Source organism: Diadema setosum, chromosome 2 (genome assembly GCF_964275005.1).
Source record: "Diadema setosum chromosome 2, eeDiaSeto1, whole genome shotgun sequence".
Classification (NCBI taxonomy): domain Eukaryota; kingdom Metazoa; phylum Echinodermata; class Echinoidea; order Diadematoida; family Diadematidae; genus Diadema; species Diadema setosum.
This window is the reverse complement of record NC_092686.1, coordinates 24,930,980-24,949,902: the sequence shown is the minus strand read 5'-3', so window position 1 is coordinate 24,949,902 and position 18,923 is coordinate 24,930,980. Positions and strand designations below refer to the sequence as shown.

The following is an 18,923-nucleotide window of genomic DNA, read 5'->3' as shown; positions in this document are numbered from 1 at the left end:
TTCGTCTGCTTTCGTCGTCAGTCATTTTCTCTTTAATTCAATTCGCCCTATAGTGAGAAGCGGTGAGTGAAACTACTAGTGCCTACTGTCGGTCTTCAAAATTGACAAGACATTTGGAAAAGAATTAAGAGCAGTGCACTCTGCCGCGAATCAAATGATAGTTTGTAGCAATAAAAAGTAATAGCTTTTAATGTGCGTGTAGGTATTTGTTTACATTTAGGGAAGATACGTACCATGGATAGGACGTCTAATATCAACTGAACCCTATGCAACCAGTACTTCTGCTTGACGGCAGGAACAAGGAACGTCCTTTGAAAGTGCTCAGCAAGACCTCTCCAGGCTAGATTACACTTCCGTTTGCTTTATTTCGAAACAGGCGCCTATAAAGTGTTTCCTAACTTCATAAATAGATCTTTATTGGTCGGAATAACAAACATACGGATAAACTATTATACAAACCCATAACAAGCAAAAGAGCAAACTTAGACAGTATGTCTTCCGATCTGACGTCTTCCACGAAGTCTAATTCTGCGCCACCAACATCGTCTCAGGCGAAGGAAGCAACCAACACCGCGGATAACAGTGTTTCAGCTACAGCCGAGGATGCGGTCTCTGAAGTCGTTAGTATTGTGGATGAAGACGCTCCACCAGTCGTAGGGGGCTTCTTCTCCGACATGGCGTCGCACCTCGGGGACTTGGTAGATGGTACAGACGGCAATGCACCGGTTCCGAAGGAGGTTGTATACAACACCTTCTTCATCGTCTTGGGGGCGTTTTCCGCCCAACTCATCTTTTTCTCCGTGGCCACCAACCTCACCTTATTCTCCAAGGAATTCCTCCACTATGGCTATTCCGAAGCCCAAACCACTGAGATCATTATCTTCGCCATCAACATCCTCCTCTTCCCCATCATTGGACTGATATCTGACTCGTGCACGGGGCCGTACTCAGTAATGCACGTGGGTGGTGTATCTTGCTTATTGGGTAAGTGGTGTCTTAGCTCTAGTGCAGTGTGCAGTGTGTTCAAACCACAAACTGAAGAGGCAAAAACAGCAACTAACATAGAACGCATAAGGAATAAGAAGCAGAGAATTAAGCAGAAGAATATGTAAGGGATAGGAGGAAGAACAGAAAGAAAAAAAAATGAGATATTAGAAGAGAGACGCAGGAAAGACTTTGGTGGCCCCTAAAAGTATGTATATATACGCAAACAGTTATTTTCATCAACAAGGCAAGTGCCAAATTGTGTCTCGCCCATTCGCGTACAAGGAATTAATATTTTTTTATAACTCCCAGAAGTTAATTGACCTGCTTATGACCTTTGACCTTGTGGTGACCTTCAACACCCCAAGGGACATTTACCACAAACGGACAAAGGGATCAAAAGTAATGAGTCATAATCGAAATGCGCCATAAAATTTCAATTTCAATTTCAATTTCAATTTTATTTCCATTTCCATTGAATAAGCAGGGAAAATTATATACATATTTACAGAACATATTTGTAACAATTTCAAAGAAAACGAACAAGTGGTCACGAGTAACAACAGAAATTCCTTTCTAAGGTATATACATATACATGATACAAAGATTAGAATGGAAATGGAGGGTCCCACTAAAAAGCAAAGCTTGTAGGGTATGGGACCCTCGGAAAATACGTACACAAAATCAAAGAAACCAATGTCAACTGACATGAAATTAACTTAGAAAGGAAAAAAAAGAAAGAAAAAAAAAGGAAAAAGAAGAAAAGAGGGGAAATGAGACTATGGTACAACACACGCCATCGTGGACACAAGCATACTGTACTTCATGATGTAAATGCATTGATAAAACGATAAAACGCTCCCTGGTTTGATATTGCGATTGATTGGGTGCATATACCAGTATGAATGCATATGAACGGATATAAAAAAAGAGAAAGAGAATAGACTCACTGTTGTCTGGTACAATAAAAGAAATATCTGTGGAAAATTTATGTTAAACAGATTATTTTCTTTAAAAGATGATTTCTGTGTGATATCTTAATACTTGTAAAAAAGATGACTTGATTGAGACAATAAAACCGAACCTCATTTGTTTGTATATCATAAGATTTCAATAGAAAGAATTCAAAGTTTGTGCTGTTACTATGTCGTTGGGAAGTGAGTTCCAATACTTTGGCCCATCGTAGATGAAGGTTTGCTGAGCCAGCAAAGTCCTAAAAAATGGCAAATGAAATTCATTGGATTGTCTTGTAGGATAATTATGAACGGATTGATTTTTGAAAACATTGATTCAAATATAATTATATGGAAGATTATTTTTATTGTGATTATACATAAATTGTCCTAAATTAAACAAATACAAATCTTTAATTTTAAATGTTTTATTTTCAAAAAATAACGGATTAGTATGAGACAAATATGCAGTGTGACATATAATACGCAGTGACTTCTTTTGTAGCAGAAGTAATTTATCTAAAAGAGTTTGATACTTCCCTATACAAGAATACCGTAATTTAGATAAGGCAATATGAGGGATGAATATAATGTAAGCAGGGACGACAAAGGAAGACAAAATTTAATCTTGTTGATTATACATGTACCAACATTTCGTGAAATAATCTTACATATACTTAACTACAAATAATCTTACAAAAACTTAACATTGGGCCCTAAAAATTTGTTGACACCTTTCTGTGACCTTTGACCTTGTGATTACCTTTAACTCCCCAAGGACCGTCAAAGTTTGGTCACAAACGGACATAGGGATCAAAAGTTACGAGCCATAATCAAAACACGCCCTAAAAAATAACATTGGGCCCTAAAAGTTTTTACCCCTGTCTGTGACCTTTGACCTTGTGACGACCTTCACCTCCCCAAGGGACATCTTCCATCCAAGTTTGGTCACAAACGGACAAAGGATCAAAAGTTATGAGCCATAAACGAAATGCGCCCTAAAAACTTAACATTGGGCCCTAAAAGTTCGTTGACCCCTGTCTGTGACCTTTGACCTTGTGGTAACCTTCAACTTCCCAAGAGACATCTACCATCACCCAAGTTTGATTGCCATTGTAGCAACATGTGTCGAGTTACGTGTGATAAGAGAGTCTTGCAAGTAAACTTTAACGTATAACCTCAAATGACCTTTGACCTTATCCTGTGACCTCCAACAGCACAATAAAATGAAGGTACCCCCAGTGCATCTATGACCCAAGTTAGGTTGTAATCCAAGCAACTTATGTGAAGTTATTTGTCAAAAGAGAGTCTTGCAGGTAAACGTTAACATAGAAAAGAGAGTCTTGCACATTCTCTTTAATATATGACCTCAAATGACCTTTGATATCATCACCTGACCTCCGACAACACCATAACATGAAGATACCCCTAGTGCTTCTAACACCCAAGTGTGGCTGCCATTGCTGTAACAGTTGCCAAGTTATGCATCATAAGAGAGTCTTGCAGGTAAACTTTAACATTTTGTGACGGACGGACGACGGACGGACGCCATTTGGATCCCTTAGTCTCGCCTTCACCTCCGGTGGGCGAGACAAAAAGTCAGGAAACAATAGTAGTTGTAATTTTCTGACTAAGTGTCATTAGAGTGAAATTTTTCGCGTGACGGCGATTAGACCATGCACTCTTCTCTCGTCCTTCTTTTGCTCTTTTGTGTACATATTTGTTACTGACCGTCTCTTCATATAAAAAAGGGACAAAACTTAACCGAGTGACACCCTCTGATGGACAAAGACAGAAACAATATGGATGAAAACAAAGGAGCCACTTCTTCGTACTTTACACTACATGAAGTTTTAAAGATAAGATGACATTCCTCACCATGTCTGCTCTATCTACGCTACACATTGACCGATCAACTTGGTTGATAACAAGTCGACCACCCTGACCAATCTCCTGGTTCTACTTTTCTCTGCGTCCACAGGTACCTGCATTTTTCCTCTGATTACCTTCGACTGGGCTCAATATGGTCCGCAGTACGGTCTACCCATATATCAGAGGCAAATCTATTACTTCATCGGCCGGCTCCTGATTGGCCTGGGAGTCGTGGCCATCAACACAACGGCACCTCCGTTTGCTGCCTCACAGGTTGAGCAGTACGGTGATGCCGTCTTGCAAACATTTTTCCACATGTAAGAGGTTTTTTTTTTTTTTCTTTTGTCGTACGCTGTATTTTTAAAACTGAACTAAGGTTCATTGTTCCGACGGCTCTTTATTTTGAAACAAACAAATTCCTCATACCAAGATGTCCTGTTGTCCGAAAATGAAATAACGTTCTCTGAAATCGTTGCTAATCGCAACATCTGCGGCGTTAATTCAAAGGTTCTTTATTCCTAAGGTTTTTAGTCTAAAAGTAAAAGTACAAAAAAAAAAATTACAAAGTAAAAAAAAAAAAAAAGTGCGTACTGAGGAGCCTTCGGAATTGCATGCATTATTTCGTTTACGGATCAACTTGATTTTCGAACCTCCAAAATAACAAACCTTTTTCCATTTTGAGATTTTTAACTATCCTTCGGAATTACTTACCTTTCTTCAATTGTGGATTAACAAACCTTCGGGAGAACGAATAATTATCAACTGCATCACCACACACTGGCAATTCACACTACACTGACTTTTTATATCCACTAGTGTATACCCGCGGGCGGATCCAGAAATTCCGTAAAGAAGGGGCGCCTTTACAAAATTAAAGGGGGCGGACGCACCCCTCCCCCCCCCCCCCGCATTTTTTTCTTTTTTTATATTTTGTTTTAGCATAAAAATAAAGGGGGCGCGCCCGGTGCGCCCCCCCCCCCCGGATCCGCCACTGTATACCAATAAGAGGGGACAGAAATACTCGGTCATTGTTATGTTCCTATTAATTTGTGAGTTTTATTTTTCCTTTTGGCCAACCTTGACCGGATACAATGAAAAAGAATGACTAAATTCAAATTTTCTGCGACTGACAAAATTCAGTGTAAAACATAATGTTTTGTTTTGTTTTGTTTTTTCTGGCTGAATATTTCGAAATAATGACTTAATTAAATAAATAAATTAGCACGAGTTGACGGTCTGGAACTTAGACTAATTTTGCTCGTTCTCTTCTGTAGTCTCTACAGCGCGCTACAGCTTGCTCCTCTGATTGCCTACACCAGCCTGACGTTCGTTCAAACCAAAGTCTCCTTCTTCGTCGGCTTCGTCATCGTCGTCATCGTCAACCTCGGAATCATGGCATTCTTCGTTTACGCCAAGAATTATTACAAGACGACCCATCAAGCTGTCTGCAGTGAGTGTATAGCCGTGATAACCTGCCACATTGAGGGGCTTTAACCAGTTTTAATATGGAAGCAAATCTTTTGATATTTAAAGAACACGAAAGTTGGATGTTTCTCTCTGAAAATAAGACGACGCTATGAATAGATTCCTAAATCACAAAACACTGTGTCCGGCTCACCAACAAGATGTAAAATTAACGTTGATATTCATATTTCTGTGGGGTTTTTTTTCTCCGATTGTGAAAAGTTACGACATGTTTCGTCAGTCCACTCCTTTGGTATTTCAAAGCAGCTTAGCCTTTCGAAGTTATTGTCTGAACAACAACAACAACAACAACAAGATTAACCATAGGGTAACAAAACGGGTACATGACTGGTTCCATTTATCATTGTTTCAATTGCATGATGTAACTCAAACCAAACGTTATTTTTATCTGTGTTCAATCTGTATGTTATTATTGCGTAAGAGACAACGTGACAGAGTGTTAAAACTCACAGCATCACGTAGGCCTACACACATTTTTATTTCAGTTCCTCCAAAACGAATTGACCAGTAGCATTCTGTTAACTAGTATACCCGTCAGCAAATTTGTATGACGTTACTAATCTGTAAAGGAAAGTGGTAGATATTGCAGTCATCGAAATTTGTTATACGCTTTTGCATAATCAAGCATTGCAGTATAACTAAGTGGATTTGTTTCTCGCTGAGGACAGGTACCACACCAGCTGTAACGGTCGCCAAAGTGGCACAGAAAACAGCTACCGGCTCACTCAAGTCTACATGTGGCAATCTCTGTTCCTGGATCCGAGACAAGATCTCATGTACTTCCTGCCCGAGCTGTTTGTCATCCACCGTTCTCGATGATATGGAAGTCGTTGTCGACGAGACCATCCCTCTAATCGGCGTCCACGATCCTGGTCCAACAACCGCGTCGAACGACGGCGGTATCACCACAGACACATCACAACCGGTACCAGCACTATTGGCCGCACCCCCACCAACTCCATCTCCTGAGACCCCACCCAAGTACTATGGCAGGATCAATGTGCAAGATTTTGCTAGTGTCAGCGGCATTTCAGAAGATATGGTGATATCCAGTCTGAAAATCTTATACGCCTCTCTCCTGCTCTCGGCCCTTCTACCTTACGGTATCCTACGTTACCAGGTAATCCGATGGGTACTTGGTTTGGCTATAGTACATCATCCCGATTTCAAACTTTTTTCTTCTTTTTTTTTTAACAGGAAATGTCGTATTACTGAAGTCTGTAAGCCAACGAACTACCGCATGTAATCCATTTTATGCTCCATTTGAAGACTTCAGTTTAGATTCAGCATTGAAAATTTATAGCCTTTCCATGAATGACTTCGAAAGTTTCTAAATCCTTAAAAGAAAACAAAGTCCAGTTATAAACATGAATTGCGTGGAAAGTGGCAATATTAGTAGAAAAATCAGTGAAAATTTAAGGTAAAATGGATAATCTGGACAAAAGTTATGAACTTTTAAAGTTTCGGTTGAGTCATTCTTGGATAAAGAACCTATACTACATTATTTCATTGTGGACAATGAAAATAATTCGTTTCGTAAGGAGAATTAAAAAAAAACACGTTCCATCGACCTGTTATGCGATATGTTAGGGTAATATAATTTTCCATGCTTTTGGAAAGAGATTTGTTGTATACTGTTTAATTTTCAATTCAATTCAATTTAAGTTCATATTTCTCAATGAAGGAATGTACATCAAATAGAATTTTGTTATGATAAAAAATGTATTATTATAAAATAAAGTGAATCGCAATATCCGGCTGGGATGCACAGTAAATTATTGTAAACATATACAACATGGCGGTCAATTTTCCTAAGTTTGGCTCTATTCCTATAAATGCTAAAGAAATATGATGGAACCTACTTAAAAGCCAGCTTGTTAAGCGTAGGTCCTGTACAGAGTATATAAAAAAACAGATGAAGAGCACGGGTGCAACATCTAGGACCAAAATATAGAAAACAAAAATTAAAGGCAAGGATATCCGAGGATATAACACATTCTTCTCAAAATACAGACAGTGGAAACAAATAACCAAATTCTGCAGAAGTATGAACAGTTGTTTTAGCGATGCTATGATGTAGTAATACGACTTTGACACATTTTCATTAAAGTTAACTGATGCGTTCTACTGATATTGCTGCTTTTTCACTCAACAAATATTCATGTTTTGAATTTTAGGGCTTTGGTTTCCTTCAAGATGCCTTCTAATCGCTTTAAACATTTTAAACTTTACACAGATGGTTTTAGCAATTAAGGATGTACTATAAAACAATTGTTTAAGCTAAGACCAATGATCTAGTTGTGCCGTGAACACAAACATTCTCTCCGGTTCTTTCCCTCCTCTCTCCTACTCTTTATTTACTTTTCTTTTTTCCATGAAAACTTGTTTAAAGTGCCACGTCTTTACCGTTCTTCTACTTTTTGATTTGCAGCCATATTGCATTTCATTCCATCTGTTGAAGACGACTGAAACATGAACTGGGGTTACAGTTTAGATTTGCATATCATATTATCTTCTTAATATTTTAGACATCGTCCTCCTTCTTGGAGCAAGCCCAACATCTCAGACCACAGATTTTCGGCCGCACCATTTCTCCCGACATCGTGAGCTCCATCCTGCCGGCAGTCGGGGTAGCTCTGGCACCCATTGTCAATGTCTACGTCTACCCGTACCTCAGCGAGCGCCTCGTTTCAACCACGCTGTCCTTCCGAACATGTGAGTCCACAGACTGAAGCATGCAGTCAATATTGTTTTTGGAGGCCCTGTTCGGTGTTAACTGAAAATAACGAATTATGTAACAGGCATGCTACTGCATAATAATATGATGAATGTAATGATGACGAGGATTATGACAACGACGACGACGATGTGACGATGCTGAGGATGATGATGGTCATGGTATAATGACGATGATGATAATGATGGTGATGATAATGATGATTGTAATGATGATGATAATGATGATGATGATGATAATAATGATGAAGAAAACAATATTTAGTCTGCTTTTTAGCAGCCCCTCAATTTTCATTTCCATCAAGTCCTTAATGAAACAAAATGTATTTCTACTGATCATGTGACATTATATGTTACAAGTATATACCATCATGTATATTGTTTGCAAATGAAAATAAAGTATCAATGAATGAATTAATGGAGGAAACTTCGTCTTTAGAACGTCGGCGATTTGATTTGGTCAAATAGATTATTTCCAACCAGAGATTGTGTTTCTGAAGGGAGGCCAGAAATCATCCAACATTTACACCAGAGGTACGTTGGTTAATGGACGAGAAAGCTTGAGTTGGACATATTCTGTATTGAACATAGTGACGGCACACGGTCGTAAGTTATATTGGTTTGTCCCCTTATAGCATTCACTGAATTGCATGTGCCTTTAGCTCGAAGTAACTTGTCTCCTGTTCGTTTGCTTTGCACCAGTCTGGGGCCTCGTGTGCGCCACGCTGTCGGTTTTATTTGCAGCTGCCGTAGAGAGCGCTCGGCTGAACATCATTGCCGATGGAGGGAGCTCGGTAATCACAAGCGCAGATGGCATCGAGTATGTCGTGTCCGATCTGTCTCTGGTCTACATCATTCCACAGTACCTACTCATGGCCTTAGCCGACGTTCTCATATACATTGCAGGTTTGTGTGCTTGTTCCCTTTGATAGATAAAGCTAGAGGCAAACAATTATTCGTAAACGTCATTTAGAGCTAAAAAAAAGAAGGAAATAACAGGAAATTATGGAAATGAGAGATGTTAGCCAAATCAGGACACAGACTGGTACCCACTAAGAAAAATCGTTTCAACTTTGCACCTTGAAAGGTGCAGACCAATGACACAGTAAGAACACATGTACTGGTGCAACTTTGCACGTTTCAGACGAGAAAAGGCGCAAAGTTGTACATTTAAAGTGCTCCCGTTGTGACACTGGTTTGAAAGGTGCAAAGTTGCACCCGTAAAGGTGCTTCCAGTGTGTCATTGGTAAAGGTGCAAAGTTTAATCTGATTATAAAGTTAGAGTGTGGCTATTATAGAATACGGAGAGCTTTTCTTGGGGAAATTGGCTTGCATTGGTTTCTTGACGTTGACTTGTGTGATTAATCTAAATGAATTATGACGAAGGCTCTTGAAATGACAACCTCATGTCTACTACAGGCGACCTCTTCGGAGGCGGCTACAAAATATATATTTCTCATCAACGACAACAATATAGGAAAGGAAAGAGTTCGAAAAATATTCGAAAGAAAGAACGTAACATATCCGCACCACAGATGGAGGCAATATAGCTTGAGAAGAACAGCTGCAGACTATATATTGAGCTATCAGTGTAGACGTAGCTCTTATCCTTTTATTCCTCTTTGCGAGTTCGGAATCTAAGCTATCTAAGGCCGACTTTGTTACAGTATATCAGAGTTTACAAAGTAAAGTCCCAGTCACATAGACATGCCGGCTCACCCCGGATCTGATCAGGGGTGATCCGGGGAGAGATCCGTGTTGACGCCTTGGGCATCCTTGGAGGACCGTGTAGACCTGGGGACATCCGGGAGGCCAACACGGCAACTTTTGGAGGTCAAAAATATCCGGCGTCATCCTTGGACTGCCGCGTTGGCTGAGCAATCCGGGATAGTCCGTGTGGCTGCGGTGTAGTTGCCGTAAAGGTCCGTGTGGCTGCCCGATGGAACGATCGTGTAGGCGCCGTGAGTATCCTTGGCAGTCCAAAGACAGTCACGGATTATCAAGGCAGCTACCCGGACCTACACGCCAGCCACACGGCATTTACACGGATCATCACATTCAAAAACGGTATTACAGGGATGAACACGGATCTACATGGTCCCTATGTGACGAGAACGAGAAGATTGATGAAAATCTAAAATCAGCTCGCTTTATATGGCAGATTTTCGTCTACCGGCATACGTGGTCCATGTAGCTGTCGTTGGTCCATGTACCCACATAGCAGACTGACGTCGAAAAGACGTCTTAATTTGGTCGCAACTGGTAAAACTGGTCGCACGTCATAGAATGACCGGAAAATGACGTGATTTCAACGTCTCTTTGCAACGTATATATCACGTCATGTTAGGGACCTCGTAATGACGTAAAGCTTACGTCAGTTTTCCGTCATGTGTTTCACCAATTGTTAGTGACGTATTAATGACGTAAAATTTACGTCAATTTTGCTACGTATTTTTCGCGTCAAATTAACGACGTATTAATGACGTAAGATCTAAGTTGCTTTGCGACTTATTTGCACGTCAAGAAAACGACGTAATAGTTACGTCAAATCTACTTTGTTTTGCGACGAATTCCTGACGTCATATAAGCAACGTATTGATAACGTGAAATCTACGTTGGTTTTGCGACGCATTTATGACGTCATATAAGCGACGTACAGAAGACGTAAATCTAGGTCAGTTTTGCGTGTATTCTTCACGTCATATTAACACCGTATAACTGCCGTAAAATCTACGTCACTTTGCAACGTATTTTTGACGTTATATTAGCGACTAATTGATAATATAAAGTTTACGTCAGTTTTGCGACGTACTTACGACGTCATATAATTAACGTATTACTACACGTAAAATTTACGTCAATTCAGGACATATTTATGCCGTCATATTAACACCGAATAAATGACGACAAATTTACGTTGCTCTTTAAGGTGTTTTTCACGTCATCCTAGCGACGTATTCCCTGATACTAGAGACACGTCAGAATGACGTCAATTAGAAGTCATTATAGTCGTCTTTTTGGCATAAATAATCACAGAAGATCGACACCATTTAGACGTCTAATAAGCTGACGTCAAAAAAAAAAATCGCATTTCTACTCATATGGAAGACATCTAAAAGACGTCATATCTGTGACGTCTTTTTGACGTCTTGGTGCTTATACAATGACTCCGAAAAGACGTATAAATTTCTGATTTAAAGACAAGATCTGACGTCAAAAATCGTCTTTTTGATGAAAATAAACAAAATGGACGTCATATAGATGTCTTAAGCTGACGTGTATTTTTGATGAAGTAGAAGTAGTCCAAAAGACGTCATATTTGGTGGTCATATTATAGAAAATTCTTAATGACGTGTAAATTGCGTGTGAACGACGTGATATTTTGTCTTTCAAGTAGTAATCTAAACATCATTAAGGTGTCATTGTACGACCAGCTAGACGTCAGACAGACGTCGCAAATATGACGTCTTTTTGACGTCTTCCATTTGAGCAAAGATACATTTTGGCGTCAGTCTAAGGCGTTTAAATGACGTCCATTATCTTTGTTTATTTACGTCGTTAAGACGACATATTAGACGTCTTTCTGACGTCTAAATATGACGTCTTTTTTACATCTTCCATTTGAGCAAGATGACGTAATTTTGTCGACAGTTTACGACGTCTTTCTGACGACAGCGCTGACGTGAAATAGACGTCGTTCTGACATGTCTCTGCTATCAGGGTAGCTGCCATGTTGGTCCGTGTAGACGCTCTTCCGGCAAGGACCGTGTAGTCGCCGGATGGGTCCGGCATGGTCCGTGTAAGCGCCATGTAGATGCCGTGTAGATGCCGTGCTGGGCCGGCCTCATCCGTGTAGCTGCCGTGTTGATACCGTGTGTACAGTCATCAACGCTCGTCGAGACTCCATCTAGGGCAAAACTATCCCGAAATTCCGCGGATCATTTCCGGCATGATCCGGGGATTGCCGTGTAGATCCTTGAGGATCAGTGTTTATATGTGACTGGGGCTTACGAATGAAATAAATATAGACGAGGTATGAGGCAACTCTATGATGTGTCATCTCTCCATTCCTCTCCACTCCCCCTCTCTCTGTGACTCTCAATCTCTTACCCCCTCCCCCTCCCCCTCTCGCTCTCTCTCTCTCTCTCTCTCTCTCTCAATCCAGGACTCGAGTTCGCCTTCAAAAAGTCGCTGCAGCTCCTCCCGGCTACCTTGACCGGTATCTTTTTCTTTTACTTCACCTTGGGTCACTTGGTTGGAATTCTTCTGGTTCCCGCCATAAACGCGCTTACAGCAGGTATGTTCTGTTTGTTTGGTCTGTCCGGTTTTTATTCCAGGGGGTGTTTCATCAACGTTTGTCAGCGATGAAACACCCCCTGGTGTAGATATAACTGAGTTATGCATTTCATTTGAGGCCATCGAATTGTCACAGCTGTCACCTATGCAGCAGAACAAGCAACTGAAATGACGTAGTGAGAGAGAATAAGATGTATGTGATGATAGAAAAAATGGCTGTGACAAGGACATAGATCCAGCGCAAAAAACAAACAAACAAACAAACAAAATCAAGTGGTTTCCATTAAGTCGCCTACCAGCCACTGGCCAGTTGCCGACCTTTTCACAACCAAACCTTTCTGCGAGCAGTCGCCTATTCATCATTAGGTTTTTTGTTGTTAGCAAAACGTCCGAAAGGAACTTTCCGACCGGTCGTCCTATTAATGGTTTATCGACCGGTCGGCAATCCGTCTGCATCCAGTTACCGATCATATCTTTTGGTGTTTGGTCGCAGATTGGTTTGTTGATGATCACCAGTATTTTTTGGTAGCTGGAGGTCGGCTATCAGTCTTCTCGTGTGCGGGACCAGGCTGTAAACTTATTCGTAACGAATTGTTCATATAAACAAATGATTCATACCATATCAAACTGTTAGAAACATAATTTGCTGCCACTTAATCCATGATAAAGACATGTGCTATAATATGATAGCTCGTAATTCTTTCTAATTTTTAACAGGAAAGGGGAAACACATACACAATTTTTTTTTTAAAGTGAACCTCAAGTACTTTCCATCGGTATTTTGTAAAGTGTTGAACGTACCAATGCGATCGAAGTATCCATTCTATCTGTCAAAGTAGGCTAAGAAAGTCAAGACACGGCGAAGCGAATATTATGTGTGTTTACTACCCCAAGCTATAAAACAAACGACATCAAGCTAAACAGAGCTTATTGTGAACATAAAAACATACGACAGCAGGAGCGCAGCTCTGACAACTACCTGCAGCTTGAAACATAATCATTTTGGGACTACTGACGATGTAGGAAAAGAGCACATTTTTAACTACAATACAATTATTATTACGCAGTATGACTGACTGCTAATTCATCTCCAGTTCAATACCTACTATACACTCTATCTGCATTCTGCGAAAGGATGAGCACGTGTGAAAAGCTCTCTCTTTTTTTCAGAACAATAGCACAAAGAAATATTTCGAGGTACACTTAGCTTCGAGGTACACTCGAACAAATAGTTGTAAACGCACATCTTTTATAGAGGTATAAAGTTGCATAATAGTCTTCCCATTTGTATTCGTAACTGCCCAACAATTGTAACATTTAAGCGATTATTGTTAAACAAGTAGACTGAATAAGACTTGATGGTGTCTATTTTATGAACAATTCAAAGATTTTTCATGTATGATGTTTGTATAATTAATGATTATTTTGATTTGTATATCGATTTTTAATTTGAATGAGAAGATAATATTGAATATCATTATTGTTATTACAAGACGATATTACCCCCTTTCCTCCCACTTTTTTTCTATATTTTTTTTTTCTTCTTCTTCTTTTTCTTCTTCTTCTTCTGGTCCCCATGGAAGACCAGTGACTTGTATATATCAGTGTCGCTGAATATGGGTTTTCCAGCCGTTTTCCACTATCTCATCTATCACTTTGTCTTTGTTATTATTGTTTCGGTTCGCTGTTTGTAAACTCATACTCGTACTGTTTAATGATATTAATTTTCTCTTGTTTGTATAGATTGTATAACATTGCATTTCTGTAAACTCTGTATATTTGTAAAGATATTTCATTTGTATGCTTTTTATGACGGGAAATAAAACCAAACCAAACCAAACTTATATTAATACAAAGACAACCATCGGCTAACTTAAGCTTTTTTTTTTTTCTTGCATGTGTTCTCTCTGTTTTCATTTTTGTTGTCATTCATTATCATTTTCCGAATGATGTCATCATTAAGCTCGTTTCTTCTCATTATCACCGCCAATGTTTACAGGGAATGAGTGGTATCCACCTGATATCAACAACGGCCACCTCGCCTACTACTTTCTGGTTTTGGCGGCCATCAACACGGTCAATACCGTTGTACTCTACGTGCTTTTTAAGGGATTTGACTACGTCAACGGTCAGGTGGATGAATCTGCGGACGATGGTGGCACCACCGCCAACAACACCGCAACACAGCCGCAACAACCACAGACGGCAGTGACGTCATAGTCAGATACGATACCATTCTCGACACTACGTATCGATAATAACTTCCATGATTTTGTCGCGACTGTACTTGGAAGAGGCTATGACAGTGTGGTGTATACATTATTGAATAACTAAGAGAGAGCCAGTGGGATATTTGCCGTTTCGTTCACTTAGCCTTTTGGATGCCAAGCTTTTGACCTTTTCGTGGGTCGGATCTTCTTCAAGACTTGAGTTGTGATATGGCAGTGGAAGGAGTCGAGTTTGATGGTGCCCAACCGACACAAGACGCTTCCAACCAGACCCAACTCACTCCCACCTGCCCACCATGCCCACTACCACAAATCCAGCCCTGAAGAAGACCAGTAAAAAAGGTCGAAAGCGAATAAGTAAGGATTATGATGTTCGATATTGTAATAAGTCATAGCCCAGCTCGATTTTATGTAATATATTGGACTAAACTACAAAATGTATGTCATTCGGGTTAACAGACTCACTTTTTTTTATCTTATCTGGGAGTGCAATATTTTCTCTAACTACTGTCAATCTTTGGCAGATTGAACCAAACCGAAATCGAGATGATAGCAGGTTTTCTGGACCATATTTTTTTTTTCTTGACAGGCACTGCTTTCACTGTGAAATATAACATGTTTTCACTGACACTACTGCACGGTGCTCCTTAGTGACCCTAATGTTCGTTAAAATCATCCCTTCTCTCTTTTCTATGAAACTGCTCCTCCTAACTCTACCGTATTTCAATCACGATTTGAATGAGTTGGGATTGCTTTTACAAGTTATGTATCGATCATCTTAAAGCTAAGTGCTACTCTTTATGTACGTATAAGAAAAGTGGAAAATCATTTTGGCCTACTTATTTGTGCGTCTTGAGCTGGGCGGTCACATCATGGTCTTATCTACTAATAGGGTATTATGCTCTTCAGTGTGATCACTACTCTTCCTGAGAGCCTTGCCGTTATTGCTTTCCCATCATTCCCTGTGCCGAGAGAGATGCTGCTGGGGAAAACAAAAGCAAACAAACAAACAAACATCTTATCCTAAAGATGCAGGCACCAGGCAGGACATAAGCTAGGGAATTCCGTTTAAAATTCAAGAGTCTTTTATTCTTATTTGTTATGATTTTGTTTAGTGCAACACTTGGAGCCGCCAAAATGTCGAGAATGCCGAAAGCTTAATGAAATAATGTAGGAGAGTCGCGTCACGTCACGTCACTGGATGTATCGGCCTTCGGCCTGCTGCGAAGGGAGTTGCCATGGCAGCGGCTCGGCATGAACCAATGAGCAGTAATTCTTTGTTGTTTTTTTTTTTCTCTCCGCCACATGGAGACTCCAATGTCAGAAATTAAAACATATTGCAAAGCTTTATATGGCTGTGAAAGTTGTTACGTTTAGCACGTTATGTGCGTGTGTTTTTATGCCTCCGCCACGAAGTGGTGCCGGAGGCATTATGTTTTCGGGTTGTCCGTCCGTCCGTCCGTCCGTCCGTCCGTCCTTCCGTCCGTCCGTAATGAATTTTGTGGACAAGGTAACTATCGAAACCTGTTGAGGTATCCTAATGAAACTTGGCATGTATGTGTATTAGGGGGTGAAGTTGTGCCTATCAACTTTTGGGTGCACATGCTCAAGGTCAAAGGTCAAAAGGTCAAGGTCAAATACATAAAATTTCACTATTTCCACCATATCTATTGAATGCCTGAAGATATTTTCTTGAAACTTAGTGTATACATGTTTTACCCAATTAAGATTCTCTGGTGAAAGTTTGGGTCATGAGGTCAAAGGTCAAAGGTCAAAAGGTCAGGGTCAAATACATAAAATTTCACTATTTCCACCATATCTATTGAATGCCTGAAGAGATTTTCTTGAAACTTAGTGTATACATGTATTACCCAATTAAGATTCTCTGGTGACAGTTTGGGTCATGAGGTCAAAGGTCAAAGGTCAAAAGGTCAAGTAAAAATATTAAAACTTCTTTTTTTTTTCTCCGTACCTTGGAAAATTGTTCAAGGTATCTTCATGGAACATAGTATATACATGTACTGACTGGAAGTGATTATCTAGAGAATGTAGGATTCATGGGGTCAAAGGTCAGGGGTCAAAGGTCAAGTGCAAGACTTCAAAATGTTACTATTACCCTCATATTTATGCAATGCCAGCAGGGTTATTTTTTTACACTTGGTGTATGCGTGTGTAACCTAATAGAAATTCTCTGAAAGTTTTTTTTTTTCTCTTTTTGCCTCAAAGGTCAAAAGGTCAAAGATCAAGTGAAAGTACTGAACTAACTTTTTCCTCCATATCTCGGAAGTGGCTCAAGTTACCTTGAAACTTAGTACATATTATGCATGTTCTACCTGAAAGTAATTATCTTATGAATTTTAGGGTCAAGGGCCAGATGAAAATGGTAACAATTTACTATTCAATTCAGAAATTGCACTTTTTCTCCACACCTGTACCTTGAAAATTACTCAATGCCTAAATGTATGAATGGGTCAAAGTCAAGTTAAAGTCCTTAAATCCCTAGATACATGCTCTCCTATTCATCCAATTAAACCTACGTCAAGGAAGGTGAACATTCAACACATTTGTGACAAACTTGTCATTCCAATATTTTGCCAATTTTGTGAAAATGTAATCACACAGTGTTCACATGTACTATCTAGACCTATTGGGAAAATCATGCATTATGGCGGAGGCATACCAGTCGCCAAAGCGACATTTCTAGTTAGTGATGAATCTGTGTTAGTTTCCATGCAGATACAAAATGGCTGAAGTTCGTTATTCCGAAAATGATCGTTGATCGGAAGGTTCGTTAATCCAAAACAAAACTAAGATAATACAGGTGGTAGTAACGAAAATTAGCAATAACGATTTGCAGTGGGGGTCCAGAAAGGGGCGGAATGAGCGCACACTTCCTTTTTTTTTTACAAAAAAAAATGAAAATAAACAATGGGGGGGGGCGTGCGCCCCGCCTTCACTTTACGGATTTCCTGGATCCGCCCCTGAATTTATTGCAGGGAGTACATTATACAGCCTAATAAATACTTTTAAGTCACTGAACTCAACGTAAATTGCCAGATGTCTGACGTTTAATCTTGTGACTTTTTTTTTTCGCTTTCACAACATACATTTCTTATATTCATATGCTGTAAGCAGGTTAAGTAGTTTGCAATGATTCTGCACGCTTCATAGACATCTGATTGCAGCTGTACATGCAAATTGAAGAGGGATTGTGTAATGTGGGATAATGTGGAATTGCAGGGAGTACATCATACAGCCTAATAAATACTTTCAAGTCACTGAACTCAACGTAAATTGCCAGATGTCTGACGTTTAATCTTGTGACTTTTTTTTTCGCTTTCACAACATACATTTCTTATATTCATATGCTGTAAGCAGGTTAAGTAGTTTGCAATGATTCTGCACGCTTCGTAGACATCTGATTGCAGCTGTACATGCAAATTGAAGAGGGATTGTGTAATGCGTCGTCAAGCTCTTAGACGTGAATTCATGATTTCAAATCATACCCTGTGCTTACATCCTTGCGCAGGGCATGTTATCCAATATGTATTTACACGAATGATAATGGTAAAGGCAGATACTCGAGGAGAACAGAGTGGTAGTGCTTTATAGTGTAACCTACAGAATTATGAGACCATACTTATCATTATGTTGATTTTCATGCAATTCTGGAACGGGATTTATGTATGCCATTACAAATCTTTCCTGAGTATATTGGATTTACCAACATGTGCCCAAAGCCACTCTCCTTGAACTATATGCCATCAAATCGGCTATAGGACTGGTGCAGACGAACTATCTTTCATTTAAGTACTCCCAATGCATGAAATGTCAATAATGATCAAAGTGAAAACATCCTGGTGTCATTCTTAAGGCATGTGAGGGTTGTAATTTACTCAGCGTTCAAGTGGTTAGCAGTAGCCTTTGAGGCCTGATTTGAGGAAAATTTATGAAAAAGAAATGTCTACAACTCACAATGTCGATAAAAAGTAATGACAATAAAAATATATATATATATTTATAACTACATGAACTACGCCTCGTTGTTTCAAAGAAATACTGTGGTACAGTACACTTACTACTATCACGACTGTATATTTAAATAGCTAGATAATAGGCTCAGAGCAACGTATACATAAGTATTTAGACCAACCTTTTATTGAGAAATGTCATGTCGATAGAAGGTAACTACAGATGTAGATATATGAATATATATATATATATATATATATATATATATATATGAAAAACAACAACAACAACAACAACAACAACAACAACTTGTAATTGCGAGGATTTCGGCACGTTCTGTTCCGACAGTTTAACGACGTCATAGAAAACTATTCCAAAAATGGACATCCCTTACATG

At 39.5% G+C, this 18,923-nt stretch overlaps 1 protein-coding gene across 1 annotated transcript; it reads left to right on the top strand.

The window, feature by feature from the left end:
- Nucleotides 1-491: 491 nt before the first annotated feature.
- LOC140243473 (solute carrier family 15 member 4-like) lies at nt 492-14,546 on the top strand. Its single transcript, XM_072323148.1, has 8 exons — nt 492-984; nt 3,919-4,126; nt 5,084-5,259; nt 5,963-6,414; nt 7,823-8,009; nt 8,733-8,936; nt 12,196-12,327; nt 14,326-14,546. Exons 1-8 carry the CDS (start codon nt 492-494, stop codon nt 14,544-14,546), a joined length of 2,073 nt encoding a protein of 690 aa, XP_072179249.1.
- The last annotated feature ends 4,377 nt before the right edge of the window (nt 14,547-18,923 follow it).

Bases quoted from the DNA above. Each gene is read 5' to 3' on its own strand.
- LOC140243473 (XM_072323148.1), top strand. From the start codon at position 492: ATGTCTTCCGATCTGACGTCTTCCACGAAGTCTAATTCTGCGCCACCA. The intron at 985-3,918 runs GTAAGTGGTGTC...CTGCGTCCACAG, and splicing joins TGGTGTATCTTGCTTATTGG to GTACCTGCATTTTTCCTCTG. The intron at 4,127-5,083 runs GTAAGAGGTTTT...TCTCTTCTGTAG, and splicing joins TTGCAAACATTTTTCCACAT to TCTCTACAGCGCGCTACAGC.